Source organism: Phalaenopsis equestris, unplaced genomic scaffold, assembly GCF_001263595.1.
Source record: "Phalaenopsis equestris unplaced genomic scaffold, ASM126359v1 Scaffold000617, whole genome shotgun sequence".
Lineage (NCBI taxonomy): Eukaryota > Viridiplantae > Streptophyta > Magnoliopsida > Asparagales > Orchidaceae > Phalaenopsis > Phalaenopsis equestris.
Genome location: NW_018165057.1, coordinates 732450 through 748290, shown reverse-complemented (window position 1 = coordinate 748290; position 15841 = coordinate 732450). Strand labels below are relative to the sequence as shown.

Genomic DNA, 15841 nt, shown 5'->3' with positions numbered 1-15841 from the left:
ACTTTTTTGGATATTACCTGGTTGGGCTGACGAACCCGCAAAGTGAAAACTCTATAAAAAATTGTCGGGTTTCCTTATATTAGTATTAACTTTCTCGATTTTATAATATTTGTTAAAATTAACTATATAAATATAGAAACTAAATAATAAAAGATAAAATTGAACTTAAAATGATAGCATGTTTTCTTAAAATAATTGAGCACATTTTATTTACCACTTTCTTGTTGCCTTATGTTGTTATATATGCATGTAGTAATCATCTCTATATCTCGTTCATACTGCATTCCAATTTTTTTATCATTTATGTTTTAATAAATAACTGTTATTTACTGGGTTTGCTTCTCAAACTCACTCACTATTATTTTTTGCATAATAGGTCTATTCAACCACTCACAGGACTATCTCCATCGAAGCATACTTTTCAGCTTTAATTTACTTTTGATATTTTTTAGTTTCTTATCGGTTATTGTATTTTCCTTTCCGGGTCTGGGCAATTGCTTCCTTATTTTCATTTTAATTTCTTTCAATTATCTCTATTTCTTCTAGTTGTATCAATCAAACTCTTATTTTTAGAATAAAATTTAGTTTTTCGTATTTATTTATGTAATTACTCGCATACGCATTTTTCTTTTAAAAATATAAAGTATTTTTAATTTTTTTCATCGTGCCCTGTGTTGTTAGGGTTTACTCCATTCCAGTTTTGGAGTGTGATAGTGTATTAGAGCTTATATTTTATATTCAATTTTCCTTGTATTTTGTAATTGTTGTCCTTTTTCTTTGCATCCCTTGTCTTTGCATTCCACATCCCTTGTCTTCTTAGGACTGGGTAGGGGATAAGTGATTCCAGTTAGTTAGTTATCTAACCAATTTTGATTTTGTATAAACTTCAATTATTTAGAATGGATTCAAAGAGAATATGTGCTGCAACCACTCGATCAAGACAACTCCCAAGAGCTACTATAGAAGCAGTACCTATCTGGAGGGGTCCTCGCTCTCTTACTCCCTTAACCACATCATCATGTTGATCTTGTTCAACTTGTTGGAGCTATCGGAGAACCACAAATTAATATGATATCTCTCATGGAGATGGTGACATTGAACATTACTCAAGCACCATAAGCTAGTATTGTAGCTCAAATCACACACGCGCTTTAGAAAATGCAAAAATCCGCTCAACCAAAATAGCAATAATCTTAACTTGTGCCTTTAATTATTACCATGAAAGCTCAAGATAACCAACTAGTAGTGATGGACAATAGAAGTGTGATGGATCGAGTGATAAATCAATTTTTGAAGGTGCACCCTTCTACCTTTAATGAAATGGAGGACCCGATCAAGTCCGACACATGGCTTCATAATATTGAGAAGAGGTTTTGAGGTTTAAAGTGTTCTGAAATCATAAGATGGACATTGTGACATTATAACTGTATGAAGGAGCTGATGATTAGTGGGAGGGTCATCATCATATCACTTTCAGATCTGACAAAATAATTTCTTATGCAAATTTTGAGAGACTGTTCAAAAAGCAATACTTTCTTATGGTAAACTTTTCCATGCTAATGATGACTTAAGGTAGCTTGAGCAAGAACCAAATATTGTTTGAGTGTATGAGATGTAGTTTGCTAGAATCGTCAGATTTATCACTTTGATTGGACAACATGAGGATCAAAAGATCTACCACCTAATTAATGGCCCATAAGAAGATATTCAGTGGAGATTGTATATCATCAAGTGTACTACCCACAGAGAATTGGCGGACCAAGCTATATATGCTGAGTAATTTGTAATAAATTCATAACTATTTCAAATGGATTGCCAGCCATACCATTACTACTTGATTTTCTTATAGGTTCCATTCAGTGCACATAATGAATTCAAGTAACTAAGCACCTTAATTTGTTACTCCAAATTTTCTTGCATATTTGTGTTAATCTTGCAATTACGATATTTTCTTTTTTTGCATTTTATTTGTATGAACTTGCATATTTCATATCACAAGCCTATATGAAATAACATATTTGCTTACATATTATACCAGTGAAAATTTTGTATGATTGTGTTTGATAGGTCGGTGGAACACTTTTGGATATTGGTTAGCCAAGACGAAGGACCCTCAACATGATGATTCTAAAAAAATCACCAAGTTTCTTTTGGTTGGTATGGGCCTTCAATTTCAAAGTATTTGTTAAATGAAACTATATATATAATGGAAAGTGAACAATAAAAGTCTCGATTGAATTTAAAATGATTGCATGTTTTCTTAAGACAATTGAACACACTTTGTTTACCACTCTCTTGTTACCTTATAATGTTATGTATGTGCTTAGTAATCATCTATATTTGTTGCCCATACTATATGACCCATTTTTCTTGTCCTTTATGCTTTAATAAATAACTATTATTTACTTATTTTATCAGTTAAACTCACTCTTTGATATTTTTTTACATAATAAGTTTTATTCAACCACTAGTTAGACCATCTCCACTAGAGACTTTCTAGCTTTAATGTACTTTTGATTTTCTTAGTTTCATATTAATTGTATTTTCTTTCCTAGTTATAACTGCCTATTTCCTTATTTTTATTTTTGTTACTTTCAGTTGTATCAATTGGATACTTATTTATGGAATAAAATTTACATATCCTTATTTTTTCTACTATTACTTGCATACACTTTTCCTTTTAAGAAAATAACATATGTTCAATTTTTTTTCATCATGCTCTACACTGACAGGGTGTGCTACCTTTCAGAACCAATGTGTGACAAAATTTATCTTTGATAATCATGAATTATATTTTTTGCAATCATCCTTATTTTTTTAGGCTAAGTACAATTTATCTTTGATGGGTTTACAATGAATTGTAAACTTTTTAATATGTTTCTTTACCTAGGTCGCCTAAGATCTGTTATCCACCCAACTCTAATCCGACTGTCGCTTATAAGTGTGAGTGTGTAGCTTGAAAGAAGATGGTTCCCATCCCAACTATATAGACTGTCAGAGTAAAGTAATATTTAGCATACATTTAATGTAAAATAAAATTTAATATGGAAATTAAGTCATACTAGTACTCTCTTATGTTATGTATGTGGCATAACCCCACCGGACCTTAGTAAGAGCGACGATTCTAGTTGGCCGACTCCCTATTCTTATGGTATTCTGGAGAATCCAGGACCTAAGAAGTGAGATAAACACATCCTCACCGAGCCACAAGAGGCGCTAACCCGCCTTCCGTATGTCCTCAAATATATCACGAAGACAGTCACTCCCCTTGTGCTCAAAGTTGCTTCAGATGTGGGCCTCCTCCTCAGGTGGTTAGGACCATCATTTATGCTAAATCAAATGGAAAAGTTTGATTGATAAAGTAGAAACCACATATCATGAACTAAGATATGGACCTCCTTTCATGATAAGTAGGGATGGTCAAAATTGCTTTTAATAATGTCTTGGATAGAATGGATGGCCTGTATGGGGAGAGAAAAACTTAAAAAAAAACATATCATTAGTAATTCTTAAAATTAAAAAATTAAAAAAAAATAAAGGGCTAATGTCAAAATATATAAAAAAAACATGTGTAATTACCACATCCCACAGTTAAAAACTGCTGCATGTTTCACATCGTGAGTAGCTGGTGGCAGTATTAGTGTGGTAGTGACAAATGATCATTGTCTGGGTGTGTGAGTCGCAGTTGCTAGCCGTGTGGCTGTGATAGTCACATATGCTGGCTGTTGGTGTGTGGTAATTGCAGGTGCTGACGATGTTGGTGTGGTGGCAGTGGGGGTGTCTACCGAGGTCTGTGGTGCAAGTGTCAGCGGTGCTAGTATGATGGAAGTGTCTGCATTCTCAACACTGCTTCCATGGCCTCATAAGCTGCCAGCCTTTTTCGTTCTATATTGATGAATGGTTCCATGTGCCCCAAAAGGAGGGAGACTGCCCCTCCCTTCAGTAGACATCAACAAGAAGGAAATGCCAAATAAATTAGTGCAAGTAAATAGAAAACAAAATAGTATTGAATTCTATAAACTACCGAAGCTAAAAATACAAAAGAACATAGTAAATGGAAAACAAAACTATAAAGTGCATGTAATCTATAGACTATAGAAGTTGAAAATACCAAAGGATGCAAAAAACAGAAAAAAAATTATAAAGTGAATGCAATCTATAGAGTACTAACATTGAAATACATAAAAGTATGTATGTAAAAGTGTAATCTACAAACTACTGAAGATAAAAACACAAAAGTACGTAGTCGGATTATCTTACAAATCTTAATCAACATCCTTATCTGAAGAGTCACTAATGAATGATGAAGGTAAAAGTTCGTCGTCCAGAGCATCATCATAGTCATATTCATTGGTATAAATTTCTTTCTGTTCACCACTAACATCCTCTTAAGCTATTCATGGATTGAATTGAGTAGAATACACAAATTTCTAATTTCTATTTCTTGATGAGTAGTTTCAATTGTATTATGAACATCAATAATCGCTCTAGGTTTAACCTTTATGACTACTACCCAGTCGACTTTATCTCTCGTCCTATGGGGATATGAAAATTAATATATCTAACTTGCTTGTTTTGCAAGAATGAAATGATCAAATTTGAAGCATATTTATTCAGAAATTTTAATGATTGAAGTCACTCACAAATCTACTCTGCGTCAATAAGAGAATATTTCGCTTTTGGCTTCATAATCTTGCCAACAACAGTTTTTTGGATCTCTAACTCCCGTCTTTTATAAATCTCCTTCATATCTAGTCTAACAATAAACACTATCCTTAGTTTTTATCTTTACATTAGTATTGAAGTTAGTATAAAAAAAATTTTCTTTATGTGCATGACGTCAATGTTGTGCCTAATCATGTTATCTTTATAGTAAGGTATATCCCAAAAAATGGACTTCTTTGTCCAATTATGAGTGATACCAAAGTCCACTGGACATTGTGAAAAAAGCTCGGAGCTAAAAATAATTATTTAAATGTTAATAACAATGTTTGCACTATATCCTACTTGCAGCGAAACACCCCCTTAGTGACATTCATTATTTTGACCAAAAGGTCAATGCAATTGGTGCTCAAATGACTCTAAATTTAATTTTAAATATTTTGAATTCAAATATTATTTCAAGAACTATGTTTTTATCCTATGAAATTTTCTTAACATTTTTAGTTATAGTTTTAATTTTTTCTAACTAGTAGAATGATTTAGTTTAAATTAGGATGTTTTATAGTCAAATTTCAGATATAGTGATAGTTCTACACCAACAATGATGTGCGAATATGATGGTGAGCGAACAGTTAGTGGAAGGGTTTTAACCATTAATTTAATCTTTTACAATTTTAAAACTTATTAATAACTCAATTTAAAACATAATTATGTGTATATTAAAATATTAACATTAAATTTATTTTCCCAATAGTTTCTTATAGGTGCTACCACAATATATTCATACATACTGCGCGCGCGCGTGTGTGTGCGTGTGTGTGCGGGGGGCAAGCCGTGACCTGTTGGTTGGCGGGGTTCACTGTAAGTTCCCTCGGGTCACAGGTTCGATCTCTAGTAGTGCTAGGCTTTCGAATATTTAGGCACATGAAGATGACTCTCATCATGGGGTCTAGCACATGAGAAATCGGAATGCGGGCCTTTGCCAAATACCGATTTCTAAAAGTAGTACACGATATAGCATGGACATATATATATATATATATATATATATATATAATATTTTTTATTACTAATATTTTATTTGAATATGATGCAATTAAACAAGCATGAAATAGGAAAAACATTTCGTCTGGACACCGCACATCCGGATGGTCAAACACCAGGCGCCACCTCGCCATACACCTCATCGACTAACAAAGTGACGGTCGATGGTTGGCCGTCCGGACATGCAGACTTCCAGACGAAATAGTTTTTAACGAAATAGACACTGCTTTAGAACTTTTTATAATAATGGAAAATTATTGGGCCACTCATTAGCCTAAAATTCAATATGATTAGAGATTGAATAAAAAGGCTTCTAAGTCAATCTTGCTCTAATTAGAATGAATTTAAAGGAGCATAATTGAGGCGTGCAAGGTTTGCCATGTCGAAAGTTGTTCACAAAACTGGTGGCGAGCATAGCTGTGGAGTGTAGCGTAGGGTTTTCAGGTACGAGATTGTTGTGGGGGAGTTGAGCAGAAATCTCGTGCACCAGTGTTCACATTATTATTATTATTATTATTATTTTCTGAATATCATAATGTGCTAATTTTAATTAATCTTAAATTTATTTATTTTTTAAGCATAATGTATGAATTATACGTTGATGTTTATATTAAATTAATTTTAAATTAGTATTAATTAATTAAATATTTAATCTGTATATTGTGATCCTTTTTTTTTTTTTTTTGTGCTGTTTTGATTAACCCATTTATTTTGAATCTGTTGTATAATTCGTGCAAGTCAAATGTAGCTAACCGACCTGAGCGAATTAAATTTCTATAATTCAGATTCTTACATAAATTCCCTTTCAAATACAGTAAAAATCAACTTTTTCTATTGAATATGTATATATTCAAAAAAAAAAAAGAATGACTAGAGGCTATGATACGAGTCTCTGTCATCCATCATGCGCCTATAATTCGAGTGCCACATCGTATACTCGGGGGGAATTGAACCCCAGACAGAAAGGACTTACAACTGACAAGTAGATGCCCGATCAACTGATTTGAGTACGCGGTGCGATTATAGACACACACACAAACACACACACACACGTACTTATGTTATAATCCCGTACCCCGATCTGTTAGTTTGCATCTGCAACATAAGACTCTTCAGGTCGGAGGTTCGAATCTCCTCTGGCACAGTTGACCTTAAAGAGGTGGTACTAGAATTATTAGACACATTAGGGGTAGCTATAAGCTCATATAATAGACTCTCGCCATTCTTAAAAAAAAAAAGTTATGAATCTTTTGTATTCAAAATGAATTATATAAATTAAGGTTAAAGATTTATTATTTTATGATGTAGATATGCATAGTTTTATGTGAAGGCCATTAAATGACATGCTCATTAAAGAGGAGGAAAATTAAGTCATAATAAATTTATTTATTTTATTAACTTATTTTAAAGTGAGTATGATATATTAATTATCAATAAATTCTTCAGCTTTATGAGAAAAATAAAATAAAATTAATAACTTAAAAATGATGATAGGCACGTGCGGTCGCTTTCATCCTAATCATGCATCTTATTTTAGACGGTTAGATTTGAATCCATCAAAATTATAATTAATTGAGAGGAAGAAATTTTGTTGGATTCTATACCATCCATTGTGGAATAATGTCTCGTGATATTTAGAAGGAATCTGATTTTTTCACACGTGCGGAATCCATGAATAAAATTTTATTTTATTATGAGATTATTTATATAAGGCCATTTTAGTGGTATGATATATAAATGCATCAAATTAGTCTTAGACTTTTTAAATTAGGGATGAAATAATTATTTCAACTTATCTTAGAAAAATATGTAATATTTCGAGTTATATTAAAAGAGTATAGACTAAATTGACCCTCTTGCAAAGAGTAGGGGATCATTTTGATACTTCTCATTATTATTATTATTATGGTTTTAAAAATTGGACTAGACCGACTAATCAGTCCCAGCTTAGAACCGTTTCTGCATAAAACTAGGAGTGAACCGATTAGAATTGGGGTTGAACCGACGAATCAATGAATTGGTTCAATTTTTAAAGAACCGATCAGTTCATTTATTGTATAACTCTAGTCTTTTGATTTTGATGGGATGAGAAAAAAATAAAATATTTAAATTAAAAATATAGAAAATATCATCTCTTAAATTTTTTTTATTTAAAATATTTTTCAAAATATTCAAAAGGATCGTCTTAAATTAAAATACACTTTGTTAAATAGGTAAAAATTACTTCTTCCATAATAATAATAATTATTATAATTATTATAATTAGTAGGTTCATCAGTTTCCAGGAATTCATTAACACGGAATTTTAGCCATTCATCGTACCAATGGTTTTCATTAATTAAGAATTAAATGCAAATCCACGTTCTTTAATGACTTTCTTTTCCAAATGAATTGAATTTAATTGAATTTCCGGCCCTTTGGCGATCCAAGATCAAATTTAGGTTTTCCACATTAATATTTACGTTATGCAACTAAAATGAATTATGGCTACAATAATTAATGGGCCGCATCATTTTAATTCAAATTTAATGACAATGAGCTCATTATAATTAAATAATTATATTGTATTATTTTCAAAATTAATCCAAATAATTATAAAATAATATGCTTTATGACATTTGAATTGGAATCCTTTAATCCATTCTCTCTCTCTCTCTCTCTCTCTCTCTCTCTCTCTCTCTCTCTCTCTCTCTCTCTCTCTCTCTCTCTCTCTCTCTCTCTCTCTCTCTCTCTCTCTCTCTCTCTCTCTCTCTCTAAATTTTTAAATGGCTACCAAACCATAAAAACGTCGGCATTGACATTTAAGAACATATATCATTTAAGGTTAAGCTAATTGTTGACATAATGTAGATTGGTGTGTTTGACTATTCTCCCCAAAAGTCAACGTCAAATTACACCCAATGAATAGATATAATAGTAGCTCTTGTACCTCAGTTTCAACCACACATATATATTTATTACACCATTTATATATAGGGGATTAAAATTGTTGTAAAATAACATTTATATACTTGTTTCTCCAACTTATCTGTCGGTTTAAAGTCAGTCGACTCCTGGCCGGTCATGTATCAAAAGATTGTTCTTCTTTCGGGCGCTAACGTAATGCTTTACAACATCAATTTTTCGGTACGTGTCTTGTTTTGGTCTGTATGACCTCTGGAAGGTTTGATCAATAGTATTTTTATTGCACAACCTTATTTTAAGCCTAAAATCGTGAAAAACAATAGAAATTTTTTTTAAAGACAAATAATTGATTAAAAAAATTATGCTGTAAAATATCACTAGTGTTTTATTAAGTCATACACTAAATTTGGATCATATTTGTTCAAATATAATTAAATTTGTGAACAATGTGATACCAAATTGATTGGGCTCTAGCTCAAGATCAACTTGAAATTTGATTTAAGCTAAAGTTGAGGCAAAAATATATATATATATATAAAGAATTATCGAAGGCTATGATATGTGGCTAACCACTCGATCCCGCATTGCAAGACATCATATATTTATAAATTTTCAATGTGGGACATTCTCATTACATTTATAAATATTCCAAGTTGCACGATCATTTAGTCGCTATTTATTTTGCTTAGAGGAGCATAATGTATTCAATATATTTTGAATATGTTCGGTTGAATATATCACAAATACCAGAGATTAAATGTTTGGTTAGATGTCAGACAATGCCCAACATAGGTTTGCTGGCGAGCAATGGCCTAAAAGAGCAGTGGTCAACGGTGGTGGGTCGAAGTTTGGCAACAGGACAACAGATGAAGAAGGCGGCCGCCGGGGGCGGCCGGGGAGGGGCATTGCAATCCTACTCTACATTTACATTTTTTTTTTCTTCCAAAGTCCTACATTTAATTTACTTTACCTTACAAAAATCAACTAATTCAAAGCTTAATGCATCAGTTGCTGTTGCACATGCAATAAAAAGCTAAAATTGGTCATCAAAATAAAAAAAAAAAAGATTAAAGTTCAGATATATAATGTTTACACAGATGTTGACAGTCATTGCAGAAGTAAATGTTGGCTGTAGTAAATGCCTGACAAAAAAAAATCGATGGCAATCATTTATAGGACTATGCGATGAGGAACTTCAGGGAGTGCTGAATATTGTGTTGATTACGTCTTTCAAAGTCCTGCATCCGACTATTTTTATGTTCAGATCGAGTGAAGAGAGATTGATCTCTGCTGCTTTTGGAACGATACACCTCTTGAATCCCAATTTTGCAGCAGCAGTTACTCGCTTATCCATCCTTGGAACCTTACCCAAAAAACATTTAAGAAAAAAAAGAAGAGATAAGTGATGAGCGAAAGTAACTAATCAATGGCAACTAGGGGTGTAAACGAGTCAAGTTGAGATCGAGCCACCCTTGACATGAGCTTAAGCTCGATTAAATAGACAAGGTCGAGCCCAAGCTTAATTGCATGACAAAAAAAATAATATTAATTCAAGCTAATATTATAACAAAATGACAAACATAAAAAGCAATTAGGAAGATAAAAATAAGAAATTATTTGATATAAAATATACAATATCATTTTTTATACATTTTTAACAAAGAGAGTCTTGAATGCTAATATATTTTGAGTATTATTTTTATTAATTAGTTTTTAAATAAACTGTCTAATGAGATAACAAGTCGAGTCAGGGTTGGCTTGATAGTTCAATTAGTTTAGCTCAAGAGTCACTTATCAAGTCGAGCTGGAGTCAACTCACGGGTTAGCTTGACTCAGTTACATCCCGACAACTGATCTAAATAAGCAGATAAAAACTTGCTTACCATGCGAAGCTCGCCTCCAAGACCAACCTCCCCAATGAACGAAACATCATGAGGGATGGGAAATTCCAAGAAGCTGAAAAACAAGAAAAAAAATTACAAAATCTGTTATATTTGCGCAAGATTAGGGTGGTAAAGTAGTTTAACATAATATTCATTAGGGTTTAAATCAAGTAGGCGAAAAGAAGATTTTGGTTTAATGAAAATAGAAGTTTTTAGGGTTTCTATCATTCAAATGAATTGTCTCAGTTAATTATGGTAAGGTAAAACAAAAACCGGATGAATCTATGAAGTGTACCAACACAATCGAGACTTCGGAAAATATAAGGATATTATGGAAGAACAAAAAATTAATCCTATTGCAAATATGTAAAAATTTAGTATTAGAGTTCAGAGTCCATGAACTACATTGAGAAACAAAATGGCATGATAACACAGAAATAACTTTACAAGAACCTAAGAAATAATATCCGCTTAGTCCCATGACAAAATATACAGGGCATTCACATACATACTACACTATTCTTATATACATACATACATACTACACTATTCTTATACATTTATTAATAGAGAGAGAGAGAGTAGGAGGAGAAGCAGACGAATAAAGAAGTTGTGCAGGTAGTGTACTCTGTGAACGTAGAGTATGAGGGGGTCACGTGTGCGACCACAGTCGAGGTGAGCACAAAAAATGAGTGTGGATGCTTGCGGGAGGAGGGGCGACACAACACGAAAGGCAAGAAGAAGATAAGACGGAGCTATTGTGCCGAGGAAGAAGGAAAGTAGAGGCATCGTGTGTGTGAAATAGTGGAATTGGCATCGAGGCAATGTCGCATACGTGCGTGAGCGAAGAAGATTAGGATCTGTTGTAAGGGAAGAGAGCATCGTGCATACTAAGGGGAAGGCCGAGCAAAACCAAGACTTTAAGAAGGTAAGGGTTTTCTTTTATGGGTTTTATGTTTTTAATTAAATAAATTGTTTTAATAAAAAAATGTCATTAAGCTAATATTAAAATTTATAAATTAAAAATAGAGATTAAATTTGTCAAGCAAGCAAATGAAAAGATTGAGAGAGATCGAGATCAGTTTTTGTGTAATAGAGAAATGGTTAAATGAGGTAATGTAAAGGTTTAATTCTTATTTTGGTATTTATCACATTTATGTGAATCGTAATGATCACCGTTTTATGAATAAATGACAGAAATCAGAGGTAGAATAATATTTGGTTTAGAAAGAGAGAAGAGTTGATGATAGTTAAGGATGGTTAGGATTTTATTTCCTAAAGTAATTTTTTTTAAAATTTATATTATTTAATATCAGTATTAATTGCAATGATTAAACTTAAAATTGAAGGATTGAAATCCTAATTAAAATGATGAAATTAGAAGTTGAACAATAATTAACGAAAGCCTAACTAAATAATAAGATATAATTTATTAAAATTAATATTTTCAATATTATAGATGTTCCATTGGAGGAATTATAATTTAAGAAGTACAAAAAGGGGAGGTTCCAGGTAATATTTCTTTTGAAGCTATACCTAGTTTCAGTTTTCTCGTTTATGCTCCATATCAATGAAATTAAACTGCAAAGAATGCTTCATATTAATCGACATGATACATGAATGTATACATTTATTCATAAATAGTGGCAAAATAGTTTTATTTTTTATACAATAACATTAATTTAGTACATGATTTTTAGATTATATTAATATTATATTTATTCATCAGTAGATCAATAATAAATGTCTTATAAGAAATTAATGCATGTATGAAAAAAAATGTATATACATGAATACTTGTATGTGCATGCTAAGAGTTCACCCCATTATGATACTAGCAAGAGACGTCAATAAAGTTATAAACGAGCCACCCTAAGAATGTTTGGCTTGTTCGAAATTGGTTTGTGTTCGAAATTGCTCGAGAACAGTGCAATCGAATTTCACTTAATTTATATATTCTTGTTCGTATTCGACTTGTATTCGACTCGAAATTGGCTTGCTTAAATTTATTAGAATGGAAGACGTTGAACCACATAACCACATGAGCTGTTATAATTTAAACTTATATATAAACATATATAATATATTATTATATAAATAAAATATATAATTTCTTTATTTCGATTAAAAACTAGCCGAACACGATCGAACAAAGGGTTGCTCTTGTTTGGCTCATTATAATTTGAGATTAAAAATTTTTTCATGTTCGACTCGTTTACTAAACGAATGATTCGAACACGGGCTACTTAACGAGCAGAATATGAGTTGCTCATGAAAAATGAGTTCTTTTGCCACATCGAACATTATAAAATTTAGATCACTAATTATTGTGTTGATGGGAGAGTATTAATCAGAGGTGAGTAGGCAGCTTACCACTTAAAATAATTGTGAAATTTATACTACTAACCGCTGTGCCGAAGGGAGAGTATCAACCAAGGGTGAGTAGGTACATTTTTACCTCAGACAATAGTACACATGTTTTGCGAACAGCTGTGTCGACAGATAAGCAACGACTAAGAGTGTGTTAGGTTGTGTTAAAATAATGCTCCTAAGACGGATGGAAAATTAAGAGTATGAAATATACTAAAGCTAAAGATTAAAGCTTGAAAAATAGAATTAAAGTTAATGCATAAAAAATTGTAGATATTTCTATGAGCAAATGTCATGAATACAATATTTAGATTACTGCATGATTTTCCTATAAAGAGATAGAAAAGACCAACATATATATATATAATCTTCTTTCTGGTTATATATATATATATATATATTGTATCCTTTTCATTGAGTTACTATAATTTAGAAATATAAATACTCCATTGGATTATCTTTGATAACTCATTATGTTGTTTTAACAAATGTTAGGTTTAAGCTATTGAATGGAAGATGAGTGCCACAAGAGATAATGTATATAGAAAGTGAGGTCAACAAGCGAAAAGATAAACTTATTATCTATTAATTAATTAATTTTTTTTAATGCCTTTCAATTTCTATTTGGATTGTAAACTGTTAGTAATAGAAATAAGAATAAAAAATGTTAAATTTCACCACCCAATCATTTGTTCCCGCCTTAGAAATTTCAAGCCCCTGGACTGGGTCGTGACATAAGATAATAATAAATTGGTTCAATAAATCATATTAATTATAATATGCAAGATTTTAGGGAAAAAGATTTTACTCAGCATGCAATTGCATTTGGAGTGGTTGCAGCATTCATGCTATAGTTGTTCCCAATTTTCTTATTAATTTCACTTTGGGATTCCCATTGCTACTTCTTAGTTACATAACGATATAGCCCTTGTCTATTGTGCCTATTTCCCTATTATTTCTTGGGAGTTTCATTCCCGCCTCTATGTTTCAATGCCTTTGTTATGTAACCGGCTTCAAAATTACCACTACCCAGTTGCCCGACTAATCTATTGCATTGATTTCCTATTACAATTGATCTAATGCATTTCCTTCCTAGCCTGCCACTTTATCCCTACACTACAACCGCACACCTCCATCAATGCCATCCCTTTCGTTGCTTCTCTAGTTACAGAAATAGAAATCTTATTTTTCTAGTTCTTTAAAATCATTTAATAATAGGTTTATGGAAGATTTTTCAATTGATGGAATTTAAATTTGGTGAATTGAATCTTGTTTTTACCAATTGTGGGAATATTCTTCTTTGAATTTTATCTAATAGAACCCTTGTGACATCTAAAACGATAATGAACGTTAAATATTGAAATAAAACTTCAAATTTTCTCTCTTCTTGTTTGGTTGTTGCATATGTAATTTTTTTAGTGATTCAAAATGGCAGGCGACAACTTCTGAGGTGGTAAAACTCCTTGTACCAATATGATGCTTGTTATTTAAAGTGATTTCCATTCTCACTATTCTTTTAAATAGTTAGTCGTTAGTTTTATATGTGTAATTAAAATTTTATTAAGAAAAATACTTGTTGAGTTTTCCATTATTTAAGGAAAAACTTAATCATTGCAGAAATTTTACGTCTGTAATTAAAGTTCATGTAGAATTCCAATTTTTGGTGCATGGTAAATTGTCTTTTGAAGTGAACAATGCATGCTTGTTGTTCTTACATGAAAAATGATAAGGTTTTGCTAAACCCATGGGCAGAAAACATATGTGTTAAGATTTTTTTTTAATTTATTGTTTCAAACTTGCATGCCATTTTAAGTTGCATAAGAAACCTTATACCATCAACAGCCCAACATCAATATATAATTAATTAAAATTTGATTGTGAATCAAATCAAAACTGATTCTAAATCTAACTTAGAATTGACTCATTTCAAGTCGAGCCTGCTCAACTCAGAATCATTTTGATTTGGAGTTAAGTTCAACTTGATCTGGACTCAAAATGATTTCGATTTCAAGTTAAGTTCAAGGTGATTTGGTATTGAATTTTTTTCAAGTCGGGCCATACGCACTCTAACTCAACTCCATATCAACCTTCCAACAGTTTCGCTCGAATGCCTCGTAAAAATTTCAATCACATTTTAAGGATATCATATCAATGTCGACCACCATGACTTGTTGCTCTTCCTCAAACAAGTTCATATACCATCTCAATCAAGATGCCAAGCAGCAACTATCCACTATTTTTTATTCTCATAGAGCGTTATATTGTTGGATATAAGCTCATAGAAGATATGTTGACTATAATCCAAGAATGCTTTTCACGGGATCATTTACCAATCTTATGGATTAAGTATACTTTCTTCCAAGTTGTTCTGAATCAAGTTCATGACAAGTATTCTAAGGTGCGACGGAAAAATTTGTGTGATATTATTCAAGATTATTTGAAATAAAAGTCCCAATTCAAAATTTCTAGATGGAAAATTAAGTATAAACCTGCTACATATGGCTGCTGCTATTGCAAGATCTCCTGCAGTTTCTGTCAGCTTAAAACCACTAACAACATTCAGAAAAATTGCCTGCCAAAACAGAAAAAAATCAGAACATTCCACAATTAGATTGTGATAGAATACACCATACAAAACTGACAGAAAGCTTAGCAGTTGCAAACTTAAACAAAGAAGAAACAATTAGTATATATTCTTTTTTCCTTTAGCATGTACATGCAAATGGATGCTACATGTAGAATCCAGAATGTATGAATGCATGCACATGTGTGGGTAAATTTATGGAGAGAGTGCGCGCGTGCGTGGTGGTGCTTGTGTATATGATGAATGCTATAGCTCCATTTGGAAACGATTTCCTCTTTGAATTACCAAAAGTACTTTTAAAGTGCTTGTTGGCATCATCTTTCGATGTCAGGAGCGTAAGGTGTCCGCTTGAGTTACCTGGGAGTATGCTTCACACACGCACAACCTCCCAAGG

The 15841-nt window shown here is 32.0% G+C and overlaps 1 protein-coding gene across 3 annotated transcripts in view; it reads right to left on the bottom strand.

Moving 5' to 3' along the window:
• Nucleotides 1–9613: 9613 nt before the first annotated feature.
• The window catches only part of LOC110029959 (DNA repair protein RadA), an 84249-nt gene continuing 78021 nt past the window's right edge, over nucleotides 9614–15841 (bottom strand). The window contains exons 13-15 of one of the 3 annotated variants that reach the window (XM_020732467.1): nucleotides 15353–15435; nucleotides 10494–10566; nucleotides 9614–9973 (exon numbers count right to left, since the gene is read on the bottom strand). In XM_020732467.1, the coding sequence (XP_020588126.1) occupies nucleotides 9806–9973; nucleotides 10494–10566; nucleotides 15353–15435 (324 nt within the window). In that variant the 3' untranslated portion in view covers nucleotides 9614–9805. Of the gene's footprint in view, nucleotides 9974–10493; nucleotides 10567–15352; nucleotides 15436–15841 lie in introns of those variants that run through there. The other 2 variants (XM_020732468.1, XR_002294597.1) reach the window with 2 other exon arrangements.